Source organism: Phocoena phocoena, chromosome 14 (genome assembly GCF_963924675.1).
Source record: "Phocoena phocoena chromosome 14, mPhoPho1.1, whole genome shotgun sequence".
Classification (NCBI taxonomy): domain Eukaryota; kingdom Metazoa; phylum Chordata; class Mammalia; order Artiodactyla; family Phocoenidae; genus Phocoena; species Phocoena phocoena.
Window position 1 is genome coordinate 31,425,081 of NC_089232.1, and position 24,905 is coordinate 31,449,985.

At 42.1% G+C, this 24,905-nt stretch overlaps 1 protein-coding gene across 1 annotated transcript in view; it reads right to left on the reverse strand.

Moving 5' to 3' along the window:
- Window positions 1–24,905, reverse strand: part of ANXA4 (annexin A4) — a 72,993-nt gene that overhangs the window by 15,462 nt on the left and 32,626 nt on the right. Inside the window, exons 3-9 of the mRNA XM_065890620.1 lie at window positions 24,359–24,446; window positions 19,636–19,730; window positions 10,738–10,851; window positions 9,816–9,906; window positions 8,135–8,214; window positions 6,970–7,026; window positions 213–306 (exon numbers count right to left, since the gene is read on the reverse strand). Coding sequence (XP_065746692.1) covers window positions 213–306; window positions 6,970–7,026; window positions 8,135–8,214; window positions 9,816–9,906; window positions 10,738–10,851; window positions 19,636–19,730; window positions 24,359–24,446 — 619 coding nt within the window. The remainder of the gene's footprint in view (window positions 1–212; window positions 307–6,969; window positions 7,027–8,134; window positions 8,215–9,815; window positions 9,907–10,737; window positions 10,852–19,635; window positions 19,731–24,358; window positions 24,447–24,905) is intronic.

A 24,905-nucleotide genomic window follows, 5' to 3' on the forward strand; every position in this document is an offset into this window, starting at 1 on the left:
AATATATCTGCTAATTATTCATAATTAATCTTTCAGCAATTGGCCCTCATGCACATTGTTGCACCCATAAATTTCCAAGGTAAGACATCTAAGACAGTTCAGTAAAATTAGATCTTTGTACCAAGTAAAGGGAAAAAGGTTATCAATTACAGGTGATATAGTTTTCACTATCTTTCAAATAGTTTCTTTAGACAATGAGGTAAGTGCCTTACCATGCAACAGATGATTTTGATTCCGGGAACAGAGAATAGTTAGAAATTTCACCTCATCTGTCCCCCATTTCTTCTCTCCAGCCTCATACAGGTCCTGAAGCCAAACAAAGTACAAGTTTAAAACACAATGGAGCAGGTGCCAGGACATATGTAAATATTTCCAGAACTTCAGAGAGCAGAGTTAGCTTAGTTTTATTTTGTTGATGATGGCGGTGGAAGTGGTGTTGGCAGTGAGTGGAAATGACTCAGGATTTTTCCTTAGGTATAAAACTAATGGGACTCTATAATATCTCCCTGAGAGTCAGGGCAAACACCAGCAGCTCCCTACATGCAGACTACATGTTTCTGTCTTAAGACCCGAAAGGAATGCCCTAGACTTGGGCTGTCCTATACAGTAGCCACTAACTACATGTGGCTATTTGAATTTTAATTAATTAAATAAAATTAAAAATTCAACTCCCCAGTCATACTGGCCACATTTCAAGTGCTCAGTGGCTACTTGTGGCTAGTGGCTACCCATACTAGACAGTGCAGATGTAGAACATTTTCAACATCACAGAAAAGTCTATTGGACAACACCACTCTGGAATGATCTGTGATTTGCTTGAGACTACAGAAGGTCTCACAGTAGAACCAGGACCCCATTAGTAATTGCTTATATTCCAACCTGGTAGAAATATAAGAAATTGATTCTGGTTACTTTAACTATATTATTACTTTTTTTTTTTTTTTTTGGTTGTGCTGTGAAGCTTGCGGGGTCTTAGTTCCCCGACAAGGGATTAAACCCACTCCCTAAGCAGTGAAAGCACGGAGTCCTAACCACTGGACCGCCAGGGAATTCCCTTTAACTATACAGTATTATCGATAAATCAAAACTACTGTTCATAACACCTCACACCCGTTACAATGGCTGCTATTTAAAAGAAACAAACAGGGCTTCCCTGGTGGTGCAGTGGTTGAGAGTCCGCCTGGCGATGCGGGGGACGCGGGTTCGTGCCCCGGTCCGGGAGGATCCCACATGCCGTGGAGTGGCTGGGCCCGTGAGCCGTGGCTGCTGGGCCTGCGCGTCCGGAGCCTGTGCTCCGCAGTGGGGGAGGCCACAGCAGTGAGAGGCCCGCATACCGCAAAAAAAAAAAAAAAGAAACAAACAGAAAATAACAAGTGTTAATGAGTATGTGGAGAAATTGGAACCCTTGTGTTATGTTGGTGAGAATGTAAAATGATGCAGCTACTATAGAAGACAGGATGGCTTTTCCTCAAAAAAAGTAAAATGAAATTACCATATGATCTGGCAATGCTACTTCTTGGTATATCTCCAAAAGAACTGAAGTTAGGATTTTAAAGAGTTATTTGTATACCCATATTCAAAGCAGCATTATTCACCATAGCCAAAAGGTGGAAGCAACCCAAATGTCCATCGACACATGAATGGATTAATAATATGTGGTATATGCACACACGATAGAATACAAGGCAGCCTCACAAAGGAAGGAAATTCTGACACATGCTACAGCAGAGATGAGGCTTGAGGACATGATGCTAAGTGAAATAAATCAGTCACAAGAAGACAAATACTGCATAATTCTACTTATATGAGGTACCTAGATGCATCAAAATCATGGAGCCCAAAAGTAGAATGATGGTTGCCAGTGACTGGGGCGAGGGGGAAATGAGTTGTCTAACAGGCATAGCATTTCAGTTGTGCAAGTTCAGAAAACGTTCTGAAGACTGGCTGCACAGCAATGTACATATATTTAACACTACTGAACTGTATGCTTAAAAATGGTTAAGATGGTAAATTTTGTATGCATTTTATTAAAAAAAATTTTTTAAACCCTACTGTTCATTTATAATCAGCAGCTGGCTTGTTCATTTTCTCAAAATTCCCTACCTTGATACATTTTGTCATTCCTTGGGCTTACCTCCATCTACTCAGCTGTTTCTTCACTTCCTTCTCTAATTCCCACACTATGAAAGAGTCAGTTCATAGGACCGTGGAATTTTAAAGCTGGGAGGGCACAAAAGGTTCATCTAATTCAGTGTTTTTCAAACTTGAATCTCAGCAGGCTTGTGACTGCTTCAATCACTAAAGCGTGGTGGCAGTGACACTGATTTCTGAGGCTAGGTCATAAAGGTCAGGCAGCTTTGGTTCTCGTGGAGTGCTGCCTTTCCAGATGGTCCCTCTTGAAATGCAGCCACCATGCTCTGGGAAGCCCACGCTACCTGGAAAGGCCAGGTAAGAGATCCTTTCGAAGCCCCAGATGAGCCCAGCCTTTGAGTCACTGCAACCCAGACACCAGACACATGAGTGATGGAGCCTCCAACCCCAGCCATTTGAGTCCCCTCCAGCTACTCAAGTCTTCCCAGCTAAGACCTCTGACATTGCAGAGTGGAGACAAGCCATCTCGCCTGTGCCTTGTGTGGATTATTGACCCACAGAATCCATGGTCATACTAAAATGGTAGCTGTTTTATGTCACTGAGTTTGAGGTGGTTTGTTATACAGCAATAGTAACTAGAACATGTGGGCAAGGAACGAACTTTCAATCTGTCACAGAATGATACTTTTGTAAAATACCATAAGAATGAACTTGAGTAAAGTTTTAGTAATGGGTAGAAGACGGTATATTTTTGTGTTAATTAAAAAAAAATAACTAGTGAGGTTGGTCATCTTTTGGTGTATTTGCCGTTTCTATTTTTCCTTTTTTTGAGTTGCCTGTTAATATACATGAACCATTTTTTTTTGAGAAATGGGGCATTCTTATTCATAGTATCAAAACTGTAGTTTACTTATGTACTTTATATATTAAGCTTATTATACATTAGGTGAAATTTCTTCCCATTCTATCATTTGTTTGTGGTATTGTTTGCTAAGACAGTGCATTTTTTTTTTTTATCCAAACTATCAACCTTTTTCCTTTATGGTTTCTGCCTTAAAAGAAAATGCATACAAAATCCTTTCCCAGCTCCAGATTTAAAAAAGAATATTTAACTATACTTTTTTATAGTACCTTTATGGCTTGCTTTATTTATGTTAAAAATTTCAATCTATTTGGAGTTTATTATGATGTCAGGTGAAAGCTGGGATCTAACTTCATTGTTTCCCAATTGGTTAGCCAATTGTCCCAACTCCACTAAGTAATCTGTGTTTTCTTCACTGACTTGAAATGCATCTATTCTGTATGTATTCCTGAATATTCTCACATAGGCTTGGTTCTGCTCTTAGACTTTCTAATCATTCCATTGACTTCTCCCTATTCTTACACCAGGACCAGATGCTTTAATTTATTTGTACATTATATAGTTAAATATATTTTAGGGCAAATTTGTCCACACCCTTCTTGTTGAGATTCTAATCTCCACAGTGTTTCCTCTATATTCTTCCTCTTCTCTGATTGCTTTGTCCTTTTCTTCTGAACTCTGGAGATTTTTTAGTACTGCCTTCCACAATGATTGTTTTCTGCAATGTCATTTCTGATCATTTCTGCTTCTAATAAACATTTAGATTCTGTCTTTCCTTGTTCCTAAGAACACCTCTCCTTCACTCATGTAGCTCTCTCTTTATCTCTGCTTGCCCTTCATCCAGCTCCATTTTCATCTCCATTATTTTCTCATTGCATCTTTTTTTTTTTTTGGCTCTTGTTTAATTAAAATCTGTCGTTCTCTCATTTGTGTCAGGATCCAAAGCGATCTGAAATCTGTCTCTTCCATACAGTGAGCCCATGTTTGCCTCCCTTTGTGGGCCAGTTTGTTCACAGACCACAAAGTGTTTGAGTTGGGATTTGTTGATGTTCATGCTCTTTGATCTTGAAATGATGAACAGTATATCCAGACCTGGTTTTTCCCCCAGAACAAGGTGAAGTGGATTCTTCTTTGAGCTCCTCACTTTTCATTTGGATGAATTTCGAACAGGAGGACATGCTGCTGGTCCAGTGGAGGCACCTGAGACACAGCCCAAGTCTTCCCTGAGGAGTTTCCCCATTTGCAGGAAGCCGCTGTGTCTATTTCTAGTGGGGGCAGGGCGTGTGTATGTGTATATGTGTGTGTGTGTGTGTGTGTGTGTGTGTGTGTGTGTGTGTGTGTGTTAGCATCTTTTCTGGGGCAGGAATGGCTCTCCTGCATCCCTGGCCCAGCTTTGCTGCCCATCTGGCATTTTAATGGCCTCCTCCACAGTTTCCAGTGTTGATGCAGATTTTTCTCTATTTTTGTATTTCCTCGTTTGTTTGTTTTTCAGAAGGGAATCAAACATGTGCCATCTTCTAACAAAAGCTCTAAGGGGCATTTTAATGTGGCATTAATATCCTACAAATTTCTTTTTAAAGTAGGAATTCTGAATACTGCCTGCTATTTCCTTCAATGCAGTTTTCATACCAAGAACAGATAAAATTGGACTTTTAGATAATAGCCTCTCTATACTTTAAAATTTCTGCCTTTGATAATAAATTACTAGCTAATTCCACTTGTTCTGATAATTCTTTTTATCTCAAACTCATTTACTTTCCTACATCAAAATTCAGCTATAATACCCAAAGTTTGCATATATCCGTTACTGCTGACATATGTTAAAGAGAGAAGGTTGACCAGGTTTTCCTACTGTCTTATCTTGGAAGAAGAGCTGAAGCCTTCACTGGAGTTCTTAAATTCCTTGCCTCTTTGTAAGACTTGGAGGATCCAGAAAAACCCTATTCTGAGTTCTACTGCTTCTACTCCTTCCAACTTCTCCCAGCCCAAATTTGTTTGGAAGCACCTTTTCATCTGGTCACTTCCAAGGAGAACTGTGCTCCTTGAAGAACTCTCAAGTATTTGTTGAACTGCATGGTTTTCATTGTGTGTATTTTTTTTAAATTTAGGTATAACTGACATATAACATTATTTTAGTTTCAAGTGTAAAACATAATGATTTGATATTTGTATGCATTGAGAAATGATCACAATGAGTCTAGTTATCATCTGGCACCAAATACACAGTTACGAAATTTTTTTTCTTATGATGAGAACTTTTAAGATCTTTTTCTCTTTGGAACTTTCAAGTATGCAATACAGTGTTATTAACTGCAGTCGCTGTGGTGTACATTATATCCTTATGACTTACTTATTTTATAACTAAGTCTGTACCTTTTGACCCCCCTTCACCCATTTTGCCCACCTCCACCCCTGCCTCTGGCAACCACCAATCTGTTCTCTGTATCTATGAGGTTGGTTTTTTTGGTTGTTGTTTGTCTGTTTAGATTCCACATATAGGTGAGATCATACAGTATTTGTCTTTCTCTTTCTGACTTATTTCACTTAGCATAATGCCCTCCATTCACATTGTTGCAAATAGTAAGATTTCATCTTTTTTTTATGGCTGACTAGCATTATTCCATTGTACATATACACCACAATTTCTTTATCCATTCATCTATTGATGGGCACTTGGGTTGCTTCCATATCTTGGCTATTGTAAATAATACTGCAATGAACAAGGGAGTGCGTATATCTTTTTGAGTGGTTTCATTTTTGGGGGGTAAATACCAGAAGTGAAATTGCTGGATCACGAGGTAGTTCTATTTTTATATATTTTTTGAGGAAACTCCATACTGTTTTTCATAGTGGCTGCACCAATTTACATTCCCACCAACAGTGCATGAGGGTTCCCTTTTCTTCACATCTTCGCCAACACTCATTACATGTTGTCTTTTTGATGACAACCATTCTGACAGGAGTGAGGTGATATCTCACTGTGGTTTTGATTTGCATTTCCCTGATGTCTAGTGATGTTGAGCATCTTTTCATGTGTCTGTTGGCCATCTGTATGTCTTTGGAAAAATGTCTATTCAGATCTTCTGCCCATTTTAAAATTGCATTGTTTGGGTTTTTCCTATTGAGTTGTACGAATTCTTTACGTATTTTAGATATTAACCCTTTATTAGATATATGATTTGCAAGTATTTTCTCTCATTTAGTATGTTGCTTTTTCATTTTGTTGATGGTTTCTTTTGCTGTGCAGAAGCTTTTAAGTTTGATGTAGTCCTACTTGTTTATTTTTGCTTCTGTTGCTTTTGCTTTGGTGTCAGATTAAAATAATTATTGCTAAGACCCATATCAAGTAGCTTATCACCTATGTTTTCTTCTAGAAGCTTTATGGTTTCAGGTCTTACTTCCAAGTCTTTAATTCATTTTGAGCGAATTTTTGTGTATGGTGTAAGGTAGTGGTCCAGTTTCATTCTTTTGTTTATGGCTGTTCAGTTTTCCCAACAAAATTTATCGAAGAGACTATCTTTTGCCCATTGTATATTCTTGGTTCCTTTGTCATAAATTAATGCATGGGTTTATTTCTCAGCTTTGTATTCTGTTCCATTGATCTATATGTCTGTTTTAATGCCAATACCGTACTGCTTTGATTACTATAGCTTTATAATATGAATTGCATGGTTTTAAAAAAATCAAACAGACCTGGATTCAAAGAGCACAATTCCACCAGCTATGTGATGTTATACAAGTTACTTAAATCTGTGCATCTGTCTCCTAATCTATAAAACAGAAGTAATAACATCTACTTCACAGATTTGTTGTAAGGAAGAAATGTAAAGTAGTTAACACAATGCCTAGCACCTAGTAAACCCACAAAAAGGTGAGAGTGGGTATATATATATATATATATATATGTGTGTGTGTGTGTGTGTATGTGTGTCCACCAACTAGGACACAACTAGTGTCCACCAACTAGGGTCTGTCTTATTGGCAAAAGAGAAGAAAGAAGCTGCAGTTCTACTGACCTGGGCATCCTGTCTCACGAGAGCATCATCCAGATAATTTCCTTCATCCCTGCCACCCTGAGGATGAGAAAAACAAACCCTGAGCATGAGAAAAACAAACCAAAGAGACTGAGAGAGGATCCATGAAGATTTGGGAGGTCTGATAAGACAGAATGTGTGGGAACCCAAGGACATGGTAATTAGACAGAAGGGGTCCTGAGTCCAGCTTAGGGAGAGAGGACAGATGTCTTTGAACGTGCTTGCGATATTCCCACAGTTCTGAGCTGACCAATCAGAAGGCAAGCTCGGTGTGGCTCCCTGATGTTGTGTGGGCATCTCTGCCAGCTGAAGGGGCAGGAGGACACATATGGCCTGGTGACTGCTCCCTCTGGGACAGTCCTCTCCTCCTTCCTCCCCTCCCCCCACTCCTGTGTCTTCCCTGCTGACTTATGCCTTCCTAACTCGCAAATGTACACTGATCAATTCTGCCAAACAGGAGCTGGAAAGACAGGAGAATCAAGAGACTCTGGGGCCAACGGTGGGGGCTTGAGGATCACATGAAAGTGCCCCATCCCTCACCAACACCAGCTCACCAGGAAGGCCTTGCAAATCCATCTCTCCTTTCTGGCACCCCTGCTCCCACACTAGCCCAGACCTGCTTTTTTCATGGTATCTGGAATACTGAGGTAACCTTCCTGCCTGGGCTCCCCGCCTCCGGTTCAATTCGTCTAACATATCCCTATAACATTACTCTTCCTGGGACTTCCGGGGCAGTCCAGTGCTTAAGACTTCGCCTTCCAATGCAGGTGCGATTCCTGGTCGGAGCTAAGATCCCACACGCGCAAAAAAAAAAACCGAAACATAAAACAGAAGCAATATTGTAACAAATTCAATAAAGACTTTAAAAATGGTCCACATCAAAAAACAAAACACAACTTTAAAACAAACAAAAAAAGAGCACCTGGCATGTATCCGGTGCTTGTATGTATAAATGAGCACAAATGGGCCTACGTGATTAGCCAGAGTCTTTAAAGGAGAGAGGATAAAATAACAGAGACCCAAGAAAAACACAGGGGAATATGCCCATTTGGGAGGGTGAAAAGATGAGAAAGGCTGGAAAAGTGGGTAGAGAGTAAGTGTCTCAATAACACCCAACCCTCCCCCGCAAAAGGAGGGAGCGACTCACAGCGGACAGAGACACCAGCACGCGCTGGAACATAAGCGATGTGTCAGAGCGAATGTCATCTTCAAGGCTCCGCCCATATTCTAGCAAGAGAGTAAAATCAGCGACATCAGAGTAAAGAACCCTGCCCGGCACCGCGTCACACCCCAGAGCCTTCCACCCTCTTCAGGACCTGTCTACTGAAGCAGCTCCTCGTGAGGTTTTTCAGCCCACACACAGTTTTCCAAAAACTAAACTCTGGTAAAATGGTCAAGATAAGTTTAGCTTGTCATTAGAGGGGCAATGAGATGCCCTTTTTTCTTGAATTGGGCAGTTGAGAAGGCCGGGCTGTGATCCCCACTCTGTGGTTCCTACCGTCCAGGGGTTTGTCCCGAACATGGTTTGCAGTGACGCAGAGAAGCAGCTAAACGGCCCGTGGAAAGGCAAACAGAGTGGGGTTTCTGAACCTGTGTTTGGGGACAAGCAGGGGACTGTCCATAGGGAGAAGTCCTGTATTCGGCAGACATGGGGAGCCAGCGCTAGAACCAGACTCCCGAGGTTTAGAATCTCCAGATCTGAACACTTACCAAAAAACTCTTATTGTTTTGTTTTCTTTCTACCAAAGTGTACGTGTTTATTACAGAAAACTTAGGAAAAAACAACTAAGTAAAATGAAGGGAGGAAAAGAAAACCTCATCATGAACCTAATCACCCAGAAATAATAATCATTGATAACATTTTGGTGAATATCCTTCCTCATTTCCCCCCATATACACATATTCTTTTTCTTTCTTTGAAAAACGGGATCATAGCATCCCATTTTATGATTTGTCTTTTTCACTTATCCATACACCATACCACTTATTGTAATTTAATAATATCCTTCAATAAGCGTTTTGATGACTACATTGTGTGTGTGTACCATATTTTGTTTAGCCAACCTGTTGGAAGTTTTAAGCTAATATAAGCAATACTGTGTGATCTAAACCTTTGTGCATTTTTATTATATTCTTAGGGTAAAAAGGTAGGCATCTTTTAAAGGCATGTATTGATGTATTGTTCTCTGGAGATTTTTTTTTTTTTTTTTTTTTTTTTTGTGGTACGGGGGCCTCTCACTGCTGTGGCCTCTCCCGTTGTGGAGCACAGGCTCCGGACGCACAGGCTCAGCGGCCATGGCTCATGGGCCTAGCCGCTCTGCGGCATGTGGGATCTTCCCGGACCGGGGCACGAACCCGTGTCCCCTGCATCGGCAGGCAGACTCTCAACCACTGCGCCACCAGGGAAGCCCCCTGGAGATTTTTAAGAGGGGAGTAAGTGGCTATCCCTCTGAGGTGGCTGCAGGACCTATAGTCCAGTCTGAAGGTAAGAAGTTGGGCAAGACTGCTCCTCCAGGCCATTCCCTGGAATGCTAAGATTCAATGGCACCACCACTTTTGAATAAGCACCTTTGATTCTCTGCTTGATAATAAGGAACCCCTTTCCAGCTTTCAGGGTAATAAAACCCTGGGTAGCCTAAGTAGAGTGGCAGGTGCACCTGAGAAGTCTTGAAAAGCCAACAGTCATTTGTGTAGGCAGGGATCTGCCTGAAGGCAGAGCTTGGAACTGAGGATCCCTCATGGTCAGTGTTTCAGTGGGTAACCACCTGCTGTTACTCTAGGTCTCAGAGAACAGGGCCTCGGCCAGGGCCACTGAGGATGCTACATACGCAGCTGGTAGGTCTGGTTTATGCGCCGGATCTCCTCGGGCATCCGGGAGGCCAGGATCTCAATCAGGCAGCCCTCATCCGTGCCTGCGCCCTAAATGCAAAACCCAGAGGAGAGGGCTATGAGTCAGTTTACCAAGTTGAGTCCCAGACACAGGAGGAATACAACCAGGAATCTGCAGAGAATAAAAACAACTCACCAAGTTCTAGCAACAGGATTTGCTCCTTCTTCACTGGCCAACCAAAATTCCAACATGTTTACCATAATCATTATTAATCATGACATACATTTATAGGCTGTTTCTATGCGTTAGGGACAGTTTCTGCCCTCTGGGGGCTGTCTTTCCTTGCCCTCCCCTGTACTTTTCCCTTGCAGGGCAGAATCTTCTGGCAAAGGCTGTTATCTCTTTGTTTTTCCAGAGTCTAGCCCAGAACCTTCCACGAGGCTGAGTATTTATTGACATGGTGGAGGAGGGTAGTTGTATTTGAATTTCATACTTGGTCATTAACAATCGGCAGACCCTGGGGTAGGGCACAGTGGATCCAGCATCCAGCTGAGAACACTTTACCAGTTCTGAGCAGACCGAGAGGCCCCCAAGATGTCAGTCAGAAGTTTCATATCTCAAAAGTAGCTAATACAGCAAGAAAGCTTCTGGAGCTGCACCAAAAGCACAAGTTTAATCAGTCCCCAGTGAGCCACAGGAAAGAACAAATGATTCCTTAACTTCTGGAGAGACAACTTTTAAATTACAGTGGCTAGAATGCAATGTCATGTTTTCAAGTTGTCGTAAATGCAGGAAAATCTTTCTCCTATATCTCCTCCTCCCCACTCTCAGGAGGCCTCTATCACTGTTTCTTGAGAAAGCCCGCCAGCAGCCAGCATCTACACAAACAGCACCGAGAGCAGGAGGGGAGGACCACGAACCTTCAAGGCCTTTCGCAGCTCCTGCACGTCATACAGCACCGTGGGCGTCATCATCCCCAAGATCACCTGCTCGAAGTTGCCACTCAGTTCTGACTTCAAGTCGTCCATCAGGTCCTGGGACACAAGAAAGCACGCCGCTTAACTGCTACAGTAACGGAAACCAGCCACCCTCAGTGGGGTCCAGGGACGGCTGGGGGCTCCAAGACCCTTTCAGGGGCTGGTGTGCACAAAACCATCTTCGTAATAACACTAAGACGCTGGGATCTGACTTTACACTCTCATCCTCTCACAGTTGTCCAGGGAAGCTTTCCAAAGGCTACTCGGTACGTCTACAGATCTACAGTTATGCGAAAAGGCTATTAAAATACTCCTCCCGGGCTTCCCTAGTGGCGCAGTGGTTGAGAGTCCGCCTGCCGATGCAGGGGATACGGGGTTCGTGCCCCGGTCCGGGAGGATCCCACATGCCGTGGAGCAGCTGGGCCTGTGAGCCATGGCCGCTGGGCCTGTGCGTCCGGAGCCTGTGCTCCGCAACGGGAGAGGCCACAACAGTGAGAGGCCCGCGTACTGCAAAAAAAAAAAATAATAATAATAAAATAAAATATTCCTCCCTTTCCCAACTACCTATCTGTACAAGACCAGATTTCCTTCCTACTTCAAACAAAACCACATATCGCAACAAGTTGAAAGCAGAAGCAGATATGAGAATCCAGGGTATTCCATTAAGCAGACATTAAAGAGATTTGCAAAATATTAAAAGAATGCCAATCTTCTCACTAATTTTTTCTCTTTTGGAATATAAAGCTATTTTTTCCTAAAATCGTTATTTATGTTAACATGTAATATGTTTTTATCGTTTTTTAAATAAGTTAACAAATACCTATTTTTAAATGTCCTTAATTTAAATTAAGTTTTAATTTTTTAAATGGTTAACATCAATAGATGTAAACCACAAAAACAGAAAGGTCCTCAATAATTTAAGAGTGTAAAGGGGTTCCAACATCAGTGTTTTCACTCACTTAACAATATAACCTGAATGTATTTCCAAGTCAATATTTACCTACAACATTTTTAACAGCTGCAGAAATTTCCATATGTAGAGGCAATATAATTTCTTTAATAAGACCCCCGTTCTATTTTTCTACTATTCTTCTAAACAGGCATTTAGCTGCATCCTTGTGATCATTCATGATTATTTCTTAACGCTCAATGATTAGAAAGAAATGCAATTATTTGGACAAAGGACCAATTCCTTTTTTTTGTGTGTGTGTAAACAGCTCCATGAGTTTTTACTAGACATTTCTTTAACCCACAAAAATGGAATTATATCAACCGCATTTTTCTTTTTTTATACAGCAGGTTATTAGTCATCAATTTTATACACATCAGTGTATACATGTCAATCCCAATCGCCCAATTCAGCACACCACCATCCCCAACCCCCCACGGTTTTCCCCCATTGGTGTCCATACGTTTCTTCTCTACATCTGTGTCTCAAATTCTACTCTGCAAACCGGTTCATCTGTACCATTTTTCTAGGTTCCACATACATGCGTTAATATACGATATTTGTTTTTTCTTTCTGACTTACTTCACTCTGTAAGACAGTCTCTAGATCCATCCACATCTCTACAAATGACCCAGTTTCGTTCCTTTTAATGGCTGATTAACATTCCATTGGATATATGTACCACATCTTCTTTAACCATTCATCTGTCGATGGGCATTTAGGTTGCTTCCATGACCTGGCTATTGTAAATAGTGCTGCAATGAACATTGGGGTGCATGTGTCTTTCTGAATCATGGTTTTCTCTGGGTATATGCCCAGTAGTGGGATTGCTGGGTCATATGGTAATTCTATTTTTAGTCTTTTAAGGAACCTCCATACTGTTCTCCATAGTGGCTATATCAATTTACATTCCAACCAACAGTGCAAGAGGGTTCCCTTTTCTCCACACCCTCTCCAGCATTTCTTGTTTGTAGATTTTCTGATGATGCCCATTCTAACTGGTGTCAGGTGATACCTCATTGTAGTTTTGATTTGCATTTCTCTAATAATTAGTGATGTTTAACAGCTTTTCATGTGCTTCTTAGCCATCTGTATGTCTTCTTTGGAGAAATGTCTATTTAGATCTACTGCCCATTTTTGGATTGGGTTGTTTGTTTCTTTAATATTGAGCTGCATGAGCTGTTTGTATATTTTGGAGATTAATCCTTTGTCTGTTGATTCGTTTGCAAATATTTTCTCCCATTCTGAGTGTTGTCTTTTTGTCTTGTTTATGGTTTCCTTTGCTGTGCAAAAGCTTTGACGTTTCATTTGGTCCCATTTGTTTATTTTTGTTTTTATTTCCATTTCTCTAGGAGGTGGATGAAAAAACATCTTGCTGTGATTTATGTCAAAGAGTGTTCTTCCTATGTTTTCCTCTAAGAGTTTTAAAGTGTCCGGTCTTACATTTAGGTCTGTAATCCACTTTGAGTTTATTTTTGTGTATGGTGAGAGGGAGTGTTCTAATTTCATTCTTTTACATGTAGCTGTCCAGTTTTCCCAGCACCACTTATTGAAGAGACTATCTTTTCTCCATTGTATATCTTTGCCTCCTTTGTTATAGATTACTTGACCATAGGTGTCTGGGTTTATCTCTGGGCATTCTATCTTGTTCCATTGATCAGTGTTTCTGTTTTTGTGCCAGTACCGTATTGTCTTGATTACTGTAGCTTTGTACTATAGTCTGAGGTCAGGGAGTCTGATTCCTCCAGTTCCATTTTTTTCCCTCAAGACTGCTTTGGCTCTTTGGGGTCTTTTGTGTCTACAAACAAATTTTAAGATTATTTGTTCTAGTTCTGTAAAAAATCCCATTGGTAATTTGATAGGGATTGCACTGAACCTGTAGATTGCTTTGGGTAGTATAGTCATTTTAACAACATGGTTTCTTCCAATCCAAGAACATGGTATATCTCTCTATCTGTTGGTATCATCTTTAATTTCTTTCATCAGCATCTTACAGTTTTCTGCATACAGGTCTTTTGTCTCCCTAGGTAGGTTTATTCCTAGGTATTTTATTCTTTTTGTTGCAATGGTAAATGGGAGTGTTTCCTTAATTTCCCTTTCAGATTTTTCACCATTAGTGTATAGGAATGCAAGAGATTTCTGTGCATTAATGTTGTATCCTGCAACTTTACCAAATCATTGGTTAGCTCTAGTAGCTTTCTGGTGGCATTTTTAGGATTCTCTATGTACAGTATGCTGTCATCTGCAAACAGTGACTTTTTACTTCTTCTTTTCCAATTGGTATTCCTTTTATTTCTTTTTCTTCTCTGATTGCCATGGCTAGGACTTCCAAAACTATGTTGAATAATAGTGGGGAGAGTGGACATCCTTGTCTCATTCCTGATCTTAGTGGAAATGCTTTCAGTTTTTCACCATTGAGAATGATGTTTGCTGTGGGTTTGTCGTATATGGCCTTTATTATGTTGAGGTAGGTTCCCTCTATGCCCACTTTCTGGAGAGTTTTTATCAGAAATGGGTGTTGAATTTTGTCAAAAGCTTTTTCTGCATCTACTGAGATGATCATATGGTTTTTATTCTTCAATTTGTTAATATGGTGTATCACATTGATTGATCTGCATATATTGAAGAATCCTTGCATCCCTGGGATAAATCTCACTTGATCATGGTGTATGACCCTTTTAATGTGTTGTTGGATCCTGTTTGCTAGTATTTTGTTGAGGTTTTTGCATCTATGTTCATCAGTGATATTGGCCTGTAGTTTTCTTTTTTGTAGTATCTTTGTCTGGTTTTGGTATCAGGGAGATGGTGGCCTCATAGAATGAGTTTGGGAGTGTTCCTTCCTCTGCAACTTTTTGTAAGAGTTTGAGAAGGATGGGTGTTAGCTCTTCTCTAAATGTTTGATAGAATTCACCTGTGAAGCCATCGGGTCCTGGACTTTGGTTTGTTGGAAGATTTTTAATCACAGTTTCAGTTTCAGTGTTTGTGATTGGTCTGTTCATATTTTCTATTTCTTCCTGGTTCAGTCTTGGAAGGTTATACATTTCTAAGAATTTGTCCATTTTATTGGCATAGAGTTACTTGCAGTAGTCTCTTAGGATGCGTTGTATTTCTGCGGTGTTTGCTGTAACTTCTCCTTTTTAATTTCTAATTTAATTGATTTGAGTCTTCTCCCTTTCTTTCTTGATTAGTCTGGCTAATGGTTTATCAGTTTTCTTTATCTTTTCAAAGAACCAGCATTTACTTTTATTGATCTTTGCTATTGTTTTCTTTGTTTCTGTATCATCTTTTTCTGCTCTGATCTTTATGACTTCTTTCCTTCTGCTAACTTTGGGTTTTGTTTGTTCTTCTTTCTCTAGTTCCCTTAGGTGTAAGGTTAGATTGTTTATTTGAGATTCTTCTTGTTTCTTGAGGTAAGATTGTATTGCTATAAACTTCCCTCTTAGAACTGCTTTTGCTGCATCCCATAGGTTTTGGATCGTCGTGTGTTCACGGTCATTTGTCTCTAGGTATTTTTTTTTTTTAAAGAACTGATGTTTGAGTGTTGATGTTGCACTCTGAAAATCTGCCAAATTTCTTTATTAGTGTAATACTTGTGTGTGGTGTGCATGTGTGTGTTCTTTAAGGTTTCTTTTTTTTTGTTTTGTTTTGTGGTACATGGGCCTCTCACTGTTGCGGCCTCTCCCGTTGCAGAGCACAGGCTCCAGACGTGCAGGCTCAGTGGCTGTGGCTCACGGGCCCAGCCGCTCCGTGTTATGTGGGATCCTCCCGGACCGGGGCACGAACCCGTGTCCCCTGCACCAGCAGGCGGACTCTCAACCCCTGCGCCACAAGAGAAGCCCTGTCTCTAGGTATTTTTTGATTGCCTCTTTGATTTCTTCAGTGATTTCTTGGTTATTTAGTATTGTATTGTTTAGCCTCCATGTGTTTGTGTTTTTTACGTTTTTTTCCATGTAATTCATTTCTAATCTCATAGCATTGTGGTCAGAAAAGATGCTTGATATGATTTCAATTTTCTTAAATTTACTGAGGCTTGATTTGTGACCCAAGATGTGATCTATTCTGGAGAATGTTCCGTGCGCACTTGAGAAGAAAGTGTAATCTGCTGTTTTGGGATGGAATGTCCTATAAATATCAATTAAATCTATCTGATCTATTGTGTAATTTAAAGCTTCTGTTTCCTTATTTATTTTCATTTTGGATGATCTGTCCATTAGTGTAAGTGAGGTGTTAAAGTCCCCCACTATTATTGTGTTACTGTCGATTTCCTCTTTTATAGCTGTTAGCAGTTGCCTTATGTATTGATGCGCTCCTATGTTGGGTGCATATGTATTTATAATTGTTATATCTTCTTCTTGGATTGATCCCTTGATCATTATGTAGTGTCCTTCCTTGTCTCTTGTAACATTCTTTATTTTAAAGTCTATTTTATCTGATATGAGTATAGCTCCTCCAGCTTTCTTTGATTTCCATTTGCATGGAATATCTTTTCCCATCCCCTCACTTTCAGTCTGTATGTGTCCCTAGGTCTGAAGTGGGTCTCTTGTAGACAGCATATAGATGGGTCTTGTTTTTGTATCCATTCAGCAAGCTGTGTCTTTTGGTTGGAGCATTGAATCCATTCCCGTTTAAGGTAGTTATCGACATGTATGTTCCTATGACCATTTTCTTAATTGTTTTGGGTTTGGTTTTGTAGGTCCTTTTCTTCTCTTGTGTTTCCCACTTAGAGAATTTCCTTTAGCATTTATTGTAGGGCTGGTTTGGTGGTGCTGAATTCTCTTAGCTTTTGCTTGTCTTTAAAGCTTTTGATTTCTCCATCAAATCTGAATGAGATCTTTGCTGGGTAGAGAGATTTTGGTTGTAGGTTCTTCCCTTTCATCACTTTAAGTATATCATGCCACTCCCTTCTGGCTTGTAGGGTTTTTGCTGAGAAATCAGCTGTTAATCTTATGGGAGTTCCCTTGTACGTTATTTGTCATTTTTCCCTTGCTGCTTTCAATAATTTTTCTTTGTCTTTAATTTTTGCAAGTTGATTACTATGTGTCTCAGCGTGTTTCTCCTTAGGTTTATCCTGTATGGGACTTGCTGCGCTTCCTGGAGTTGGGTGGCTATTTCCTTTCCCATGTTAGGGAAGTTTTTGACTATAATCTCTTCAAATATTTTCTCTGGTCCTTTCTTTCTCTCTTCTCCTTCTGGGACCCCTATAATGCGAATGTTGTTACATTTAATGTCCCAGAGGTCTCTTAGGCTGTCTTCATTTCTTTTCATTCTTTTTTCTTTATTCTGTTCCATGGCAGTGAATTCCACCATTCTGTCTTCCAGGTCACTTATCCATTCTTCTGCTTCAGTTATTGTGCTATTGATTCCTTCTAGCGTATTTTTCATTTCAGCTATTGTATTGTTCATCTCTGTTTGTTTGTTCTTTAATTCTTCTAGATCTCTGTTAAACATTTCTCGCATCTTCTTGATCTTTGCCTCCATTCTTTTTCCGAGGTCCTGGGATCATCTTCACTATCATTATTCTGAATTCTTTTTCTGGAAGGTTGCCTATCTCCACTTCATTTAGTTGTTTTTCTGGGGTTTCATCTTGTTCCTTCATCTGGTACATAGCCCTCTGCCTTTTCATCTTGTCTATCTTTCTGTGAATGTGGTTTTTATTCCACAGGCTGCAGGATTGTATTTCTTCTTGCTTCTGCTGTCTGCCCTCTGGTGGATGAGGCTATCGAAGAGGCTTGTTCAAGTTTCCTGATGGGAAGGACTGATGGTGGGTAGAGCTGGCTGTTGCTCTGGTGGGCAGAGCTCAGTAAAACTTTAATCTGCTTGACTGCTGATGTGTGGGGCTGGGTTCCCTCCCTGTTGGTTGTTTGGCCTGAGGCAACCCAATACTGGAGCCTACCTGGGCTCTTTGGGGGTACTGGCGGACTCTGGGAGGGCTCATGCCAGGGAGTACTTCCAAGAACTTCTGCTGCCAGTGTCCTTGTCCGCACGGTGAGCCACAGCCACCCCCGGCCTCTGCAGGAGACCCTCCAACACTAGCAGGTAGGTCTGGTCCAGTCTCCCCTGGGGTCACTGCTCCTTCCCCTGGGTCCCGATGCACACACTACTCTGTGTGTGCCCTCCAAGAGTTGAGACTCTGTTTCCCCCAGTCCTGCTGAAGTCCTGCAATCAATTCCCACTAGGCTTCAAAGTCTGATTCTCTAGGAATTCCTCCTCCCGTTGCCGGACCCCCAGGTTGGGAAGCGTGACGTGGGGCTCAGAACCTTCACTCCAGTGGGTGGACTTCTGTGGTATAAATGTTCTCCAGTCGGTGAGTCACCCCCAGCAGTTATGGACTTTGATTTTACTGTGATTGCGCCCCTCCTACTGTTTCATTGTGACTTCTCCTTTGTCTTTGGATGTGGGGTATTTCTTTTGGTGAGTTCCAGTGTCTTCCTGTCGATGACTGTCCAGCAGCTAATTGTGATTCTGGTGTTCTCGCAAGAGGGAGTCCAAAGGACTAATTCCTAAAGACAGTTAGTCACATTTCCTCTTAGAACAGGTCAGAGAATTTAAGAACCTGCTTAAGATCAACCGATAGGGAGTTGATTTGGTTTCAAGTTCCGATCTCAGATTCTCACAAACCTGAGTCTGCAACACTATATTTCAATCTATTGTGCATATTTTTATGTTACATCCACATGTATCAAATAGATGAATGAACAAATAAGTTAGCGTTCAGTCACTCCATTAAGGTTGGTCATCTAAACAAACTGCTGTCAGATCAGCTTAGTTCTAAAGCTGAAAAATCAACCCCAAATGTGTGGCAACACTTTGTCTCTAGCTCACACATCTCATGCATGTTCATTAAATTTCTTTGGGGATGGAGAAGAGCTTAAAATGCCCAGAAGGTACTCTGAGCAATCTGAGGGAGGAATCCCATTGGTGCCCAGCCAAGGTTTGCATATAGATGCTCCCGGGAAGAGCTGAGCCAGCCGTGCCCCACCCAGCAGCTTAATGCCTGCCTTTGAGAGGCAGCCCGTCTGACTAGCTTTTATAAAAATATCCAAGGATAGAAATACTTATCATGGAGTTAACAGCACTCTGAGACCTGGAAACACTCATTGATAACATTACCTCAATAAAAAGATTCTCTAATCACACAGATGGGCTTCCAGTGATGTGGAAAGATTGGGTGAATGACCCTGGTAAGTGAGCTGTTGAAAACGAGACTGATACAGGGTTGCTCAGGGGTGTAGAATTCAAAGAGGAAGGGGAAAACATGGTGAGTGAACCACCTTTGAATGCATAAGCCACTAAAATACACACACACACACACACACACACACACACACACACACACAGAGCCCCATTCTAGAACTGGAGGGGGTGGCTCTCAATTAAGGATCATTCAAAGGAATGAATATATACAACAAATGGCTTTATGTAGAAGAGTTGGATAGACCCTAAATCCTCGGAGAGCCTATTTAGAACAAACTGGATTTAAACATTTTAGTCAGTTTGGAGGATCTTCATTCGCAAGTGGCCTAAAGGAAAGGCCATGGGAAGCAACACTGAAATCTGTGCCCTGCCCAGTGCTCCAAAGGGTAGGGGGCTGAGTCCATTCCGCAACCAAGTCCCTGAAAGGACTTGTGGGGGAAGAGACTAAACTTAGCCTTGAATTTTGTGAATCAAGAGCTCCCTGAAATCACTTCTGGCTATGGACAGTGGAGGAACTCTTGAACGTGTTGAAAGTGTTTTTTGTTTGTTTTTTTGTTTTTCCCAAGAACATCTTTACACAAGGCAAAGGATCCATCTTTTAAAAACCAAGGGCCACTATTTCAGGATTCAAGAAGGAAGGGGCCCCTGCTCCCTTACTGCTGACAGGTCCCTTGTCAAGCCAGAGAGCTGCCACCTACCCTGCCGATGGTGGTCTTGTAGGCCGTCCTGATTTCCTGGCGCTGGGCCGTGTTGCGATAGGCCAGGACGTTGATGATGGCGTCTTCATCCGTGCCTGGTGAGGAGCGGAGACAGGGAGTAAGTGTGATTTGAGAGAGGAATGAGACAATGGGTTCCTCTGTGAACACTGGTGTAACCCAAACACACGCAGAGAGCTTTCTAACAAAAGAAGTTCTTGTTCAGAGGGTTTGTCTATTTTGGTGGGAAAACAGACACTAGATTAGAGTCTCGGTCTCTCCTTTCATTAGCTATTTTTTTTTTAACATCTTTATTGGAGTATAGTTGCTTTACAATGGTGTGTTAGTTTCTGCCGTATAACAAAGTGAATCAGCTATACATATACATACATCCCCATATCCCCTCCCTCTTTTTTTTTTTTTTTTATTTTTTTATTTTTTTATTTTTTTTTTCCCCTCCCTCTTGAGCCTCCCTCCCACCCTCCCTATCCCACCCCTCTAGGTGGTCACAAAGCACCGAGCTGATCTCCCTGTGCTATGCAGCTGCTTCCCGCTAGCTATTTTACGTTTGGTAGGGTATATGTGTCCATGCCACTCTCTCACTTCATCCCAGCTTACCCTTCCACCTCCCCATGTCCTCAAGTCTATTCTCTATATCTGCGTCTTCATTTCTGTCCTGCCCCTAGGTTCTTCAGAACCATTTTTTTTTTAAGATTCCATATATATGTGTTAGCATACGGTATTTGTTTTTCTCTTTCTGACTTACTTCACTCTGTATGACAGACTCTAGGTCCATCCACCTCACTACAAATAACCCAATTTCGTTTCTTTTTATGGGTGAGTAATATTCCATTGTATATATGTGCCACTAAACGAAAGATTTAACTTCTCTGAGCATTAGTTTCCTTATCTATGAATGTGAGTGATCATAGTACTTTCCCTCTTTGGATCGCCCATATTTATCTTCCATGTTCTTGCCTTTCTCTCCTCACTTTTATCTCTTTATCGTCTCCTCTGAGTTTCAAAACAGTTCAAACCTGTCTTTTAATTCATGATTTGGCACTTCACAGGGTTTAAATTGGCTGCTCATTGTATCCACTGCGTTTTAAGATCTGTATTTGTGTTTTTCTTTTCTAAGCTCTCTTTCCTGATCTCTGATCAGGAAACTTTTTATAACTGCCCATGAATTCCCATGATGCAATATCCTACCAAAACTTTTCACTATGAATTACAGTTTTTAAAAAAATATTTTTAAAAGATTTATCTTTGCTCTTTTTAAAAAATTTATTTGGCTGTGTCGGGTCTTAGCTGTGGCATGCAGGATCTTTGTTGAGGCATGTGGGATCTACTGTTGTGGTGCGAGGGCTCTTCATTGTGGTGCACGGGCTTCTCTCTAGTTGTGGTGTGCGGGCTCTAGAGCACATGGGCTCAGTAGTTGCAGCACGTGGGCTAATTTGTCCAGCAGCATGTGGGATCTTAGTTCCCCGACCAGGGATCGAACCCGCATCCCCTGAATTGGAAGGCAGATTCTTAACCACTGGACCGTGAGGGAAGTCCCTGAATTACAAATTTAAAATGTCTTAAATTTTGTTTGCCTGTTTCTTGCAGCAGCTTTTACAGGAGACTTTCACAGCTGGATGTTCATGTATGCTGGGTGAGTTTTCCATCTTCCCATATACTGTATGGGAAGATGTGATGAGTTACAGGAGAGTCTATTGAAATATTTCAGGAAGAAATCAAAAAATGTATAGATTTACGAGTTATTCTTTGCAAAATTAGAGATCTAGAAAAATGTGAGGTGTACGGAGGAAGCTATATAGGTTTTTTGGGGTATTTTTATTTATGGCTGCATTGGGTCTTTGTTGCTGTGTACGGGCTTTCTCTAGTTGTGGCAAGCAGGGGCTACTCTTTGTTGCGGTGCACGGGCTTCTCACTGCAGTGGCTTCTCTTGTTACGGAGCATGGGCTCTAGGTGCACGGGCTTCACCAGTTATGGCACGTGGGCTCGGTAGTTGTGGCTCGCTGGCTTAGTTGCTCTGCGGCATGTGGGATCTTCCCAGACCAGGGTTCAAACCCGTGTCCCCCACATTGGCAGGCGGACTCCCAGCCGCTGTGCCATCAGGGAAGCCCACTATAAAGTTTTAAGTTTACATAACTTAGTGACCTACTCTGTTCTCTCGGGGGAAAAAAAAAAAAGAAAGAGGGTAATAGATACAACCATCCTTTTTCCAGGAGAACTCTCAGCTGGTGGGAGAAGGTTCATTGCCTTTTGCTTTTTTAACCAGTTTCTGTGAAAGGCACCACCACTCTTCTGGTCTGTCAGGCTTGAACCCTCAGAACAGCTTTGATTATTTTACCAGCTCTCTTCCTTCACATTCAGATTTCCTGTCAAGTCATGCAAAATCTAGCTCTAAAACCCTTTTTGTATCTGTCCCCTCTTTTTAATTCCTATGACAACCACTCCAGTTCAGGGTTTCTTCTTAGACAACTTAAAGTCTGCTAAGTAGTAGCCTCACTTCCTAATTGGTCTTTCCAACGTCTTGCTAGATTCATTTTCCTAAAACGACAAACTCTCACAGTGTCCCTCCCCTGCTCAGGATACACATTGGCTCCCCACCATTTGCTGGATTTACTATCTGCACTGCTGTCTGGCATTTGGGACTCTCCACCATACCCCATTCACTATTGTAAATATCCACATAAAAAGTTACAGGCAGCCAAATCCAGAGACTTAGCTCCTGAATTCCTGTACTTGACCCAACTACACTGCACTCCTTTCTCCTGACCTCCTTCATTACCAGTCTATGGGCTTATGTCTCCCTAACCCCCTCCATCTAGCATCCTGATTCTGGCATTTGTTGTTTCCTGGACAATGCCTCTGGGTCATCCTCCCATGTCAGTAGCATCCTCAGGACCCACCCCATGGTACCTGCCTTCCCAGAAGTCACCTAAAAAGTCAACTCCTGCTTTGTAAGTACATCCTGCTGCAAGCCATGTATTTCCATGGCCTGCAGCTAAGTGCCTCCGCTAAAATGCAAAACAGGGCAATGCTCACACTCATCCCATGCCTTTGCTCACGCTGTTCCGTTCACCTGAAACCCATTCTCTCTTATCTATTTATTTACTAACTGAATAAATTTAACTCATCTCCCAAGGCCCATCTCAATTTCTACGTCCTCCAAGAAGTTTTGCCTGATGCTCTCAAATGACATGTGACCTCTCTGACTCCTAATGGGATCTTACTTGTGCCCCTCCCATCGCTATCATATTATGAACCGATCATGTTTCTGCACATGCCTTGGCTGCCTAGCATCCATGGACGATTGAACCACAGGACTAGGTTTATAGTCCTTGTCTCCTCTAACCTTCACTGGCCCACACAGCGAGCACCGAAAATGGTTTGTTGTATCCAATGCCTCCCGACTCTGAGAATTCCGAATGCCATGTGGTCTACGTTCTGAATTATGGTGTTCTTGCTAGCCACCAAAGAATTAGGATACACCTGAAAAAAAGGGTGGGCCGAGTCCCTTTTCCATTTTATTTATAAAAAGGGAAAATGATAGATTCAGGGTAATGTCCTGTTCAGAGGTGGGCAGCAGCACAGCACAGTGGCTTAAGCTCCGGCTCTGGAGTCGGACTGCCTGGAATTGCCTAGAATCCTGACACGTACAACCCCAGACACCTCGGGCAAGTTAGCTCATCTCCCTAAACCTCAACTTTCTCATGAGTTAAACAAGTTGCTGTCAGAATTAAAACATAATCTATGTAACACATTGTGCCTGACACACAGTAGAGCTTAATAAATGCTCACTAATATTGTTATTGTTCCTGTTAGTAGCACTGGGGCTAAGATGAATTCTTCTTGGATAGAAAACCTGGGAAATAACACCTTATGGTCAAACGTTTTTATCCAAATCTTGAGGAGATTCTAAATAGCAGCTATGAAACAGAGAGCACTTCTCTGGCCAAATGTCCACTCAGGCAAGTTTGGAGGCAGGGTCTAGGTCAGCATAGCCTGCAGTGCCCGGGCATGGCTGTGCCCACCCAGTGGGAGGCCTTTGCCCACGGGAGCTACCAGAGAGTGGTGCACTGGAAGACAAGCCCTTCTGGTCACACACGCACAGCCTTCTCACCTAAAATCCCACATGCTACACGGGGGTACTGGCCTAGCTGTGCGTATTACAGCAGCAACAGGCGGGGGGCTGACTCAAGGGAAAGAACATGGACTTAGAGCTGGCAGGCTCTGCTGAGTGTGACTCATGACTCAGTTCCACTTACTCTGTGCCCTCCTATGTTACTTCTCTGAGTCTCAGTTTCACATCTGTAAAATGGGGCGAAAATAGGACCAGCTGCTTTCACTACATCACAGGATTATCGCACGTATTCGTTCCGATAATGTTTGTCAAAGTGCTTTGTAAACCTTCTGGCATGACATGCATACATGGGTTAACTGGAAAACAAATACATTTCTCAAATTTGATATATAGATTCATAATACCGGAATGTAAAACAGATTTAAATTATCAGGGAAGTCCAGAATGAGTTCATAACATTTAAAACTCTTAGTAAAAAACCCTCCCGTCTAGTTTGCCTTGAAAAGTCAACTTGTTCCCATTGTGTTTTCTTAGCCTGAGACGTACTCACAGTTGCCTGTGGACACAACACCCTCTGGGTGACTCTGTCATGCACAGCACATGAGGGGTGTTTACCTCCAGCGGGACACTTACCGAGACCTTTCATGGCCTTCCTCAGGGTCTGGGCATCTTCAGTGGCACTGAAGCCTGAAGCAGCTTTGACGGTGCCTCCCTTGGCTGCCTGAGTGCACAGAGAAAGATGGTGACTGAGAGGCACTTCTCACCAGCATGGCACCATCTCACACAGCAAGTTTGCTGAGCAGCCAGCATGGGCCAGACACTCTTCCAGGTGTTGGGACACGGCAGTGACTGTGGGAGATGAGGCTCTTGCTCCCCTGGAGCTGATGTTCAAGTTCAGCAGGAAGCAGACAGTAAACGAGCCAACAAACAAATATTCCACCAGGCGGCCGGTGGTGAGAAGGGCTACAGGGCAGACAGAGAGGTCCTGGAGGGGCTGCTCTGAGGAGTGACATTCAGGCTGAGGTCTGAGTGACAGGAAACAGCTGACTGTGCGAAGATCAGGGGAAAGTGTTATAGGTAGAGGAAACAGCTGAGACAAAGGCACTGAGGCTGGAGCTGACTTCTGGGGAGGAGTGGGACAGAGGCCAGTGTGGCTTGAGTTGGTGGGCAAGCTGGGGAG